Here is a 12,605-nt window from a genome sequence, read left to right as displayed (position 1 = left end):
TAAATACTGCTGCAGTGCCGCACTGCACACAGCCAGTTTATCAGCTATTCTGAAACCAGCAGATTATTTCACATTCAGGAGCATTAACTATCAAGGCAGCCTCTTTCTTTCTCTCTCTCTCTCTCTCTCTCTCTCTCTCTCTCTCTCTCTCTCTCTCTCTCTCTTTCAAACAAAGCTTGACACACGCAAACCTGCATGCACTCACGCACTGAGAATGCACATGAAGGGATCTTTGCTCTTTTCTGCGCTGCAATGAATCATTAGTCTGCACGGCTAAAATAAGACACAGCCAAAAAGGCCCCAGAAATAGAATCATGACCAATCGATCGTCCAACCCACCAAAGATGGAGACAGTCCTCTGGATTATTGATGACTTGGCATACCTACAGTACCTTGCATCTCATTTTTCGACTGTTGCGGTAGTTTTCTGATATTGAAGAGAGAATTTAATTACAGTATAATCAAACCAGCAAGGGAGCCAGTGTCTTTAGAGCATTATTTTCTTAATGAGATTAATTCAACAGTCTCCGATTCACCCTCTAGGGGCAGTCTGAAATGTAGCATGCCTATCCCTATGGATACAATTCACAGAGCATCAGCCTATTAATAATTTGAATCGAAAATGGACTGGAAGAGAGTTGTGGAAACACAGAGGTAGAAAAAGATAGGAAGGATGGAAAGAATGTTGGTACAAGGGGGTAGGAGGTTGTTGGATCTGTCTGCCCGCCGGTGTCTCTGATTTACACTCAGCAGGACAATGAGTCATCTGTGGGTGAACCAGACTGCTGTGACAGTGAACGGAGTGTCAGCAGCTCTGTGTGTGTGTGTGTGTGTGTGTGTGTGTGTGTGTGTGTGTGTGTGTGTGTGTGTGTGTGTGTGACATCGCACCTCTATAGAAAAAACAAAAGGCCATCTGAGTAAACTGCACTCAGCAAAAATATCCACTCCAACAAGCTGTTAAGTCTCAAGAACACTATTCATCTAAGGACAATACAAGTCACAACAACTTGTTTCTGAATTTCTTTTGTTTTGTCCATTATCTCTATCAGTCATGATAACACTGTACTCATTATAGTAAATGCAGAATCCTGAAAAACAGACATACCTACGACACATTATGCCAGGCAAGACACATTATGAGACTGATGGTTTGTTTATCACTGTCTTTGGAGGCAAAACTCAAGGGGAGCACAACAGAAATCCGTCAAGCGAGCGCAGCTACAGTAAATACGGAAGGTCAAAGCTGAACCAGCAATTTGGTCGGTTAATTGTGATGGATTTTTTTTTTACGAGCTCTGTCGATGCTGCCTTAAACAACTTTAGAAGGCAGCCCCACAAATTGTAGAGATTGTACTGAACATCCAGCAGCTAGCTTAGCCTCTTTGGCTGCAAACAATTCCCCTGACCTCATCTGGATGTGGTCTACTCTTGAGGTTAATGTCTCTTTAGCTGTTAAATGCTCAAATCTGTTCAGTAGCTATAGGTGCAAACTTGGTCCGTATGTAGCTTGGTGCTGGGAAGGTAGCATTAAGAGTTTTTTTTTGGTTGTTGCCTGTGCTACGTCTGATAACAGTGCTGATAAGAGTCGTGACACAGTGAACCAAAGCAGTTTGCAGGCCCTAAAACCAAAACGATGTGTTAAAAGATACTAGAAAACTCTGCAGAACTGCAGAACTGTTGAGAGACGTTGCTTTAAATCTCATTTCACAACAGCCTTAGTCAATGTATCCAATGTTGGTATAGAAATTCTGATTAGAGAAGTCGTGAAGTAGCCCTATATATTGTTCTGAAGCCAACAGTATCTCTTTGAGCCTGTTTGTTTCGCCGACATAGCCTACTATTTTTAACAGTTCATAAAGTGTTGTCAGTGGGGACAGCACCACATGGAAAAGTCAACACCGCTAACGTCATAACAGGTTGACAAAAATCCAAGACAGATGTTTGGATCACATGCTCACAGAGGATCCAAAGGAGAAACAGAGAAAAAAAAGAGGTTATGTGAGTTTTTCCGTCCTGACCCCGCCTCTTCCACTAAAGTAAGGGCTGTGTTTGCCTGTGGTGACTGCACAGAGGGAGAGGGACTGTGGCAGAATCAAGCCGAGATGGCCGCTGTATGTGCTGTTTCATAAAAACTAAAGAAACCAACATAAAAACAGGCCTGTTAAATATGCAGAAGGGATTACGATTGAATAATTTTTTTATAGGATTTGTTTTGGGCATAGAAATCCATTAGTGAGATCTTTCTCAAATATTTAGCAGGCCTCCTCGCTTAGCTATGACTCCATGTCGACTTCAAGCAATTTTGTTTCAATAACATGGATTTGAAATGTATCCATTAGGGATTGTTAGTGGTTTCTTGTGAAAGCAGCAAAATGGCGCTTGACTATAGTTGTAATGTTTTATTATATAATGCTATGAATAAGTAAGCCCCTGCTAACAGTAATTGCATGAAGCAACCTCAGCACGAAGCAGCTCACTGTGAAATATACAGTAGTAGAATATTCTTTCCGACTGCTGTTCACATTCCTCATTCTGGGCTGGAGGGATGTGTTGGCTGTGCTGACAGAGGGATCTGTCCCGCCACATCACCCAGGGATGAAGTGACTGATATGAGCCTAAACACACAATGAACACACAGGCGCGCACACACACACACACACACACACACACACACATGCACACACACACACACACACACACACACACACACACACACACACACACACACACACACACACACACACACACACACACACACACACACACACACACACACACACACACACACACAGACACACACACCCATGGTGCTGAGGGAACAATAACTAGCAGAGCGTCCCAAAGCCAGGCGCAAAAGGAAAGGGGGCTGCTCTCTACACCCCTACGTCTCCACCCCCAACCCCCCACCGTATTTAAGCAGAGCCTCGCTGTGATGGAAATAATAAAGGCTGCAGATGATACTCTGGAGGGAAGTGAAGAAGGTCTTGAATCCCCTCGGGGACAGATTTCACTGTGACACGTGCACCAGCCGCGCTGGTTAATAACAATAAAAAGTGGGGTTATTGACGCAGGGTGCGGGATTTGCAAAGAAAGCTTCAGACTTTGTGGCCTTCATTTCCTCCTACCATGAACCCCGAGGAATGCAGAGCCATAATAGTGGCTTGGAAAATGCACGGGGAAAAAAGGTTATTGAATTAAACAATAAATGAGAGATGAAAAGCGCTCTAATGAAATATTCAGTTGCACACCGCCTCTGTAACTGTAAGAGTCGCAGACAGAGGAGTTTCCAGTTCAGACAGCCCCAAAGGAGTGAGTGCGTGTGTGTGTGTGTGTCTCTGTGTATGTATGTGTACAACATTTGTGCATGTACTATAGTATGTATGAGTGTGTGTGTGACCGAGAGAGAGGGCTTACTTTTGGCTCCAGATGTGTCTGCTTCATAGGTAACCACACACACACACACACACACACACACACACACACACACACACACACACACAAACACACACACACTTTTTACTCCAACACCCCACCCCCCCAGTCCAACTAGTTTGGGAAGGAATATTCCAAGGGGGTGTACTGATGAATATCAAAGGGCCCAAAATGTGCCCAACACAAAATCCCAGTGCGTTAACGGATGTGTGTGTGTGTGTGTGTGTGTGTGTGTGTGTGTGCGCGTGCGTGCGTGTGTGTGTGTGTGTGTGTGTGTGTGTGTGCATGCATGTCTGTGCGTGCATGTGTGTTTGGGGGTTGGGCGCGCGTGGAGCTCTTCATCACCCAGACATAACGAGGAGCTCTTAACCCTCCCCTCCATGAATATGTATGGCAGCATTCACTGCCTACCCACCCCTCTGCACACCCACCCACACTCCCACCACCAACGCCCCCCAGACAAAGCACTTCAAACGCTGGCACAAATTGAGGGGGGGAACCCTATCGGCCACCACCAGGCCCCCCAACCTCCAATGACTAATCCTCAGGGACCTAGGGTTTTTTGGATTAATGATCTGGTTTTTGAATGGTTGAACGCCACAGTGTGAAGCGGTTGTTGTTGGGTAGGTACATAATAATAATAACACTGCACTGAGCGAGGGGCATCCAGTCCAGCCACTTATCTGTGAGGAGAGACAACGGTGGCTTCATGAACTGCACAAGCCATTGTGTGTTTGTACAAGTGGAGCTGATAGAGGCCTTGGCTCTTTGCCTCTGAATGACGGCCCCATTTCGAACCCCGCTCTCCTGTGTCGTGTTTCCTGTGATAATCAAACCGATTGGTGGCAGACAGACGGGGGGGGGGGGGGGGGGGGGTTTGTTGACCGGCACAGTGTGTGGCTAGTACAGTCTGTGTTTCTTTCAATGCGATTCTCATGTCGCTCTTGTTGTTGTTTTAGCCTTTATACTGTAGGTCACTGGCTGTCTCTCCTCCGGCCGACCACTTATCTCATCTGTATATTCTGGTCCATGTGTGCCAGCTGAACAAACAGTGCGTGTCTATGAGAGAGAGTGTGTGTGTGTGTGTGTGTGTGTGTGTGTGTGTGTGTGTGTGTGTGTGTGTGTGTGTGCGTGTGTGTGCGTGTGTGTGTGTTTGAGTTTGTGTGCGTGTTGCATTGATGTCTGTGAAAGGGTTTAGCTCCTCTTTCAGGGGGTAGACACTGGCAAGCTTCAAAGATGAGGCACCACTGCAGTCGTCTGCAGCACTCTCTGCAAAATAACAGGAGGGCAGCTACAGAGGCCACAGGGAACTTTCATTGTCAAAATGGAGCGTTCACATTGTGACTGCAGAGAGTTCTGGGAGTTTGGTGGGTTTTCATGGCACGAGGCAGGGCGGCGTATCTATGACGTTTGTGCATGGTCAGCAGGGCTCCTTACGCAATTTAATGCCGAGAACGCAAGAACAGGAGAAAGCGTACATTCATCAACTAATAGTACAAATCTGCACCAATCGCAGAGGCACGTGTAGATCAAGGTAATAAAAAAAGACGAGACTGCCTTGGGTACACGCGGCCCCAATAAATTAATAAATATTTCAAGGGTATTCTTGGCTCTGAAAATAGGCCAAGCGCCTGCAAGCAGACAAAAACGCTTACACTGCAATCCCTTTATTATGATTTATCATTGTGAGCATAAAGTATAATTCGGTATATCGGTCAGCTGTGCATCCTGATGTTACTTACAGAGCCCACCTGGCCTCAGACAGGTGCACAGTTAGATCCCAGGAGGATACATGAAGAAATGTCAGGTGGCGAAAAGGCTATAATTGTGGAACTATAACCTTAGACAACCCTCCAAAAAAATCCCAAGAGTCAGCGGGCGATGCAGCGGGTTACAAGTCAGTCTAGGGAAGACTCTTCAAAGGGGATTGTGGGAGATGAACATGTGGCAGCCAGAGGTTACGGCTGCTCTGCCAGGGACGTGGGGACTCGATGGCAAAAGGCAGTTTCTCTGTGGCCAGTTTATGTCCACATCAAGAGAACAAGCTCCAGAGCCGTCAGTGCCTACAGCCACCAGTGTGTGCTGTCAGAAACATAAACAAACTTACACAGATCTGTTCAAAAAAAATCTGTAGAACAAGTTTTTCGTTTTGGCAGATAGAAATATTTTCAGACAAAACATAAATATATCTCATGCCCACCCACACAGAACACAAACTCTGTTTGTCTACACACGGGCAGTAAGATTAGCTCAAACTGCACCCACTAAAAAACAAAACAGGAGCAATATATAATATATCAGCTGGCTCCTTTGAGATGCTATTATGGGAGTAGTAGGCTACATGATGACGTAGGATGACTTTATACTGTGATAAATTACTTGCATGTTCCATCCATTGCGGTTGACTTTAATGTGGAAAAGGGTGATGTAAGAGTTTGCTTTTAGTTACATTAGGCCTCATAGATTGAGTGTACGCTACGCTACACACGTTTTCATTTATGATTTGTTCATTTTAAATGTTTAAAGGTGGTCAAAAAGTCAAAAGGAACAAGCTGCTTCCATTATTTCTCTTCTTGAATTAAAAGTTTCAAACCACTGAAAGCAGATTGTGTGCAGAATGCCTGCGTGTAGCTGCTGCTCGCTTGTGAGTCATTCTGACCAACAATGGTCAACCTCACCACCTCATGACCCTGCAATTTGCCCGGGAATGTTAATATCCCTGGCCCCCATGCCCCCTTCACTTCCACCTAATCCCATCCCCACACAGCTGGGTCGGCCCTCCTCGGTCACAAGGTGGAGACAATCATCTGTTTCTTCTCTTTTATAGGGACACTATGAATGAGGCCACAGCTGACAACAATGGAGTGTACCTTTTAAGATGGTCACCATGACAACGGCTGCAGACAGAGCGAGTGAGAGAGATGAGGAGAGAGAAAGAGAAAGAGAAAGAGAGAGGGGACGAGAGTGCAGGTCCCCCTAGCTCTGCGCAGTGTGGATCGCTACCCCGCTGCTCCACTTTTCCTACATACATGTCACCTTTTTAGTTCAGCCGGCATAAAGAGACGGACCGCTTTTACCTGGTAACAACGTAAACACAATCCCTCTGAACGATTTACATTTGCTGTCACGTTTCCTATACGACAAGACAGATGCTATGCTCCAACACACGTTTCCATAAAAGATCTGACGCTGCTGAATGAAGCATTCCAGCTGCTGTAGAGTGTTGAAAAAGGGCGTAGCAGCACGTTCAAGTCTTTAACTAGAGAGACTGTATGTTCATATGTTGAAGATGCACATTCACACTGTGTCATGAGTCAGGTTTCTTTTAAGCAACACACACCCCACATTGAAAAAAAGCCATGTCCATATCACCGTGACTACATCAGATATTCACACACATGTAAAAAAATCTAATTCATACAGCCAGACACAGCAGTGGGAAATCCAACTGCACATCTAGCCTACACACACACACACTGCAGACACAATCAGTCCACAGCCGGACAAGCAAAACAAATCCCACTAAAAGCACACTCATCCCACACACATTCAAACACACAGACATCACCCCCTCCCCACACACACACACACACACACACACACACACACACACACACACACACAGTGACAGCAACCGCAAGGGGTATAGCCAACCTTTTTCTTTGACCATGACCATTGGAATCCAGGTAAATCAGCAGACACCAGAAAAAACGCTCCGGAAAAAAATCGATCAATTGTAACACAGCAGCTGCTAGTTCCTTTTTTTTTATAGCAGAATAGCAGAAAAAGAGAGTCGAAACACCACAGAGAGAGAGAGAGAGAAAGAGAGTGAGAGAGAGGGAAAAAGAGAGAGGTGTCAAGCTGCTGTGCTCTCCTCCCAAACACTGCTACAGCGTGGGGTTTTGCCTCCGGACTGCCTGTTTTTCCTCCCATCCCTTTCCTCCTCTCTCTCCTCCCTCTGCCCACTCCTCCTCCTCCTCCTCCTCCTCCTCCTCCTCCCTCTCTTCTCTCTCTCAGCCCCTCTGTTGTGTCAGCCGCCTCCTCATTGCAGCAACCAGGTGGCTGCTGCTGCTGCTGCTGCTGCTACTGCTGCTTCTGTGCAAGCAAAAAATCCCCCAAAAGAGACCTGCTTAAGCTTTCACACAACACTATGCTGGAACACACATATCACATGCTATGAAAGACACACATCATGCATGTTAGAAACTGTGACACCACCATGTAGCCTTTAGATTTTTTACATCATTATTTACAGACAATTATTTTCTCTGTTCCTTTTGGTTTTGTACTATGGTGTCCTCATCAGTTTGACTTCCTTCGTAAACTGTGTGCTGTGCTGTGATGTGAATTTACCGTATGACACCCTAAAAAATGAAATTATACTCCATTCCACAAGAAAAAAAGCTCAACAAATTGAATTTTGTTGGGAATAACCCTTTACTACATCGCCTTTAAAAGACTTTGTACTGCTGCCTACAACAGGGCAGCAGGCGGAGACCAATTACTCTTTTCAGTGCAGTAATTAGCGCTTACAGATTGGCTCGGTTTTTACAAAATGTGGGTATTTGGAAGGTGTTTTTCTTTTTTTTTACATGGACTTTTGAAAATTAAGACATCATCCACATTTCAGAGTGTATTGTCTAAATGTTGATTGTAAACTAAAATATTATTTAAATAATATAGAATATAATTGATTATTATTATTTTAATAAATATTTTAATATACTTAATATGATATAGCAGGGTGGAATACAGGGAGAAAGAGGGGGGGAGTGACATGCCACACAATACGAAGGCTAAAATCAAATCAGCAACATTGTGGTTATAAGGCATGCAATGTAACCACTCGGCTACCATGGCGCTCCTAAATGATTACTAGTATCTACTCCGATTGTTATCTAATCAGATCCAGTCCAAACCATCAATCTGATTATATGCAGCAAAGCCAGGCTGCATTTGAGTGACAGCCCGAGTTGTTAATAATCGCACAGCTTACCAGCAGTGCACAGTGTGAAGGCAGCATGCAGGTGGGCCAGAGGCAGAGGGGCCTTTGAGGTCTATAAGGTCAAACTAACCATGATCTCTAGCATGAGCTTTGTATTATTATCTTAAGTTGATCCTGTGGGATCCAATTACAGAGGGCACGGTAGAAACAATGCGTGACTTGGCCTGATGAACACAACAGCGGCTCTTATATCACCTTCTTCCCACTCACTAGCACAGTGCTCCACAATGCAATGTGTTGATACAGTTGTTTATTTGGCTCCTTGGTTGGTAAGCCCATCAAATTCACTGAGACATAGAAGGGGACCAATTCAATGTCTGAAGTAACTCAGCAAAGTCACCCCAGCACATACGGGGGGCACCACCCTGTCACTGATCCATCATTCTCACGCATGAGCTGCACTCTACAGCTCTGTAGCTGAGGGGCAGGGATAGTTTTTCATCAGCACCACCTCTGTAAGTGCTGATGCAGGGAGGCAGTCAGCCCATTATGCATTCAGAGTGCATTCATCCACTGCAGCGTCAACTGTGCCACCTGCTGGATACCCGACAACATGCACCACCAGTTTCCCACAGGGGCGTTTTCTTCTCATCGGGCAATGGAGGCGCGCCAGTGTAAGGCAAAAATAGTTAGGGGACATTTCTCCAGCACTCCACCCTTTTTTTTACTACTATAAAGGGAGGGAAGCATGTCATAAGTGTGTGATGACCAAATCATGGCTGGTCAAAACCCATGTCTGGGTTAATAAGGGGGGTGGGGGGTATTAACTTTCACTTTTACACTTGATGATTTTTTCACATATTGAATACTGTATAACCACATGGTCACTTGCTGCTGGCACAACACTTAAACCAATACAATCCCTTTTTGAAAAGGCCATAAACATTTTTGACAAAAAGCCATTTTCGTTTCACCATTGCATTGTTTTAGATAAACATCATTTATTAAATTTTCATAACTTTGTTTATTTTAAAAATGCATGTTTTATATATAAAATGTTGCACAGACTTGCTCCTCCACCTTTGAAAGACTTTATTAAGCTGAAGTCTGCGAGTGGGACTGGCACCAGGGCCACAGCCCGAGGAGACTGTGAGGTCCCATACAGACGTACTACATTCGGACAAACTGTTCTGTCAGTCAAAGGAACTAAATATTGGAATACTCTCCCACTCACGATAAGAGACTCACAAAATTATTCAACCTTCAAAACACACCTCAAACAGTGGATAAAAGAAAACCAAGTCTGTGACCACCTTTAAACTCTTTTATTTTCTTGTGTTATTTGTGCCTTTGTATATGTAGGCTATTCATTTTTTAACCTGTATTTCTTTGCATGCCAGGGACAACAGATGAAATCTAGCATTTTTGCTCAAATCAAATTTTTACAGCTGTGAATGTTATGAATATGCACTGTCCCTAACAAATAAACAAATAAATAAAAATAAACTTGCCAAATGCAACACAATGATGTCCTGTTATTGTGTCTTCACATTAAGCCGGAATGGTCCAATTACCGTCTTGCCTCTTTTAATTATCTCCACAGGACATTCATGCTACACACGGTTTGCCAAAAGCAGTTCCTGAGAAGCATGCCCTATTATTAATGAATAAAAGGTTTCTCCTGTATTTGGCTCACCTACTGTATGGACTGGCCATTAATAACCTGGCCAGACAACTAAAAGCCACACAGCCCTCAGATTAAGCACTGTTACCATAAAGCCTTTCAATGAGAGTAATAAATGCCATTTGATTAACAGTAGTAGACTTGAGTGGTGAAGCCAGACCAACATTAGAATGCAAAAGGTTACATTTACAGCAAACAACAGTTGTTTGGGTGGAGGTTCTGCACAGTTATCCCTGGTATTAAAATTTGAATTGCGTGACAACCACACACACACACACACACACACACACACACACACACACACACACACACACACACACACACGTGGATGGATGCTTATAGAACCAACATGTCCACACTCTTATTAGCTTAGCTACACACCATATGCACTGGATGAAAATGTGCTAATTTCAAACAGACCATGACATGACAGTTTGGAAATTCTAATGGACAGGATGAATCCTCTCAACTTTTTCAGAGCATAGACAGACAGACCAGCCTTTCTGTCTCTTCACCAGCTTGTTTCTATTTCATAATGGGTTACAAAGCTTTGGGAGAAAAGTGTACTTCACCCATGTACCACATTAACATTCATGTGTTATAGCCATACCCTTAATTCACAGAAATGTGTTTTCACCAACTCTTTTTGCAAGTATTTTTTGTAAAAACACACTTTTTACCATTTTTTTAGCAACTTTTTCTTCAAGGTATCATCAATCACTTGGTGACCTGTGGTTAACATCCCTTGGGGAGCTCACATTCAAGGCTAGGCAAGGCAACTTTATTTGTATAGCACATTTCATAAAAGGCAACTCAATGTGCTTCACAATAAAACATTCAAACCCATTCAAAAGCAATCAACTTTTGAAATATGGCAGCATTGTTTACAGTGTTGTAACAGTGACCTCAATGTTTCAGCTTTGCTGACGGGTATTGGCGCTTTATTTATTTATTTGCTGAATGTAGGCTATTGGTAGTCACTGTTTGATTTCTTTTTGCAGTCACTGAGGAAATGAAATTGCTAACATAGGCTTTGACCTCTGTGATCTTTGATCTAGGGTGAGTTTGCAGAGACAATCCTGGCACATAGTCAGTAGATACATAAGGTCCTGAAATCTCAATTTGTCCAAATGCCCATGTTGTAATCCTGATGTAAGCCAGCATGTCGCTTCCTCATGTACTCTTGCTCAGAAGATTGCAGCAGGACTGCTCTTGCCTATGGGTTTGCATTATATAACTTATGGAGAGGACGATGATTAATTTCTTGACTTTTTTCAACAGGAAAAATGCAAGAACACTTTTTGGCGTCGGGGAGCTTTGGTTGTGTAACTCGTGCACAGGAGCTTACGCACATTCGAACGGGTACGACATGAAAAGCCTCAAGTGGTGTAATCACTACTGCCATCCAATTAGAACAAAGTAATCCCTGAGCAACAAATAATCAAGTCACTTTCAGACACTTACACACGCAAAGCCCAGCAGCTACACTGCAATGAAGGACTAAAACAACAGCCCCTTGTGGTAATAAAAGACAACTATTGAAGATGGAGTCAACGATTCATACACAGCCTAGGCTCTGTAAACGGGCATGTTTCATGCTACGGTGGGCCAGTTTTTGTTTACATACCCTTTGTTTACATACCAGTTTACAGAGTCTAGGCTGTGTATTAAGTTAACATTGGATTTTACTGACAGTTGGTGGATAAGGAGGAGATATTCACAGATTTCGACAAAAAAGTGATTTCGATAACAAGCGTTCTCCATACTGACTAACTCCACCTTTAAAGTGGGGAGTACAGGGAAAGAAGAAATAATACAATTAAATGTTACTTCAATTTAAGTTTTTAAATATGATATCCATGCATATATTAGTCCTAGACTACGCAATTATCACTAAAGCTGATTCATTTTAGAGCCAGCCACAGCTTGGATGGATGGCTTTAATGGGAAATGGGTGAATAAATATTAGAAACAGATGGATATAGTTCCGTACTTTCTCTCGTCATACCTGTAGCAACATCGTTGAGCCTCTCACTTAGATAATAGTCACTGGGGTTGAGGTTGGGCAGCTGCTCCAGGTATTGTTTAGGGATGAGGTACAGGACCTCGGCCACATGCCCGTCCTCGATGATGGACATGCGCTTGACCGAGCTCTTGCGTTTCACCCGGACGCGGCCGACGCTTTGGCTGCGGCTGGAGCTGCACAGCTTGCCCAAGCTGTTGAGATTGGGCATATTTGGCATGGTGGCCTGGTCCTCTTCAACTGTTGTCCCACAGAGAAGGTTGAAGCACCAAAGGTAGATCTTGGCCAGGGTCAGGGGGGCCTCAAACCTCAAACCTACATCCAGTCGCCTCCGGACATCAAGAACATGGGGTGTTCAAGGAGGCACTGAACAGTAAGAAAGGAGCCAGAGGTTGGACGGGCAACTTCACAGCAGTGCATCATAAAATCCTGGCAATAAATAAAGTGAAGCCTCCAATGGAAACTCCTCTTGATGATGGAGATGCTACAAAGTCAGCAGCAGGTAAGACCAAGCACTCCGC

At 44.1% G+C, this 12,605-nt stretch overlaps 1 protein-coding gene across 1 annotated transcript in view; it reads right to left on the bottom strand.

The window, feature by feature from the left end:
• The window catches only part of ablim1a (actin binding LIM protein 1a), a gene marked incomplete at its 5' end in the record, with an annotated part of 35,037 nt that extends 22,733 nt beyond the window's left edge, over positions 1–12,304 (bottom strand). The window contains one exon of the mRNA XM_080037305.1: positions 12,055–12,304. Within this exon, the coding sequence (XP_079893431.1) occupies positions 12,055–12,304 (250 nt within the window). The remainder of the gene's footprint in view (positions 1–12,054) is intronic.
• Between the last annotated feature and the right edge of the window lie 301 nt (positions 12,305–12,605).

This window comes from Ammodytes marinus (assembly GCF_949987685.1).
Source record: "Ammodytes marinus genome assembly, chromosome: 11".
In the NCBI taxonomy this organism is placed as follows: Eukaryota; Metazoa; Chordata; class Actinopteri; order Uranoscopiformes; family Ammodytidae; genus Ammodytes; species Ammodytes marinus.
Note: the sequence above shows the minus strand (reverse complement) of the source record. Positions and strands in the feature narration are given on the sequence as shown.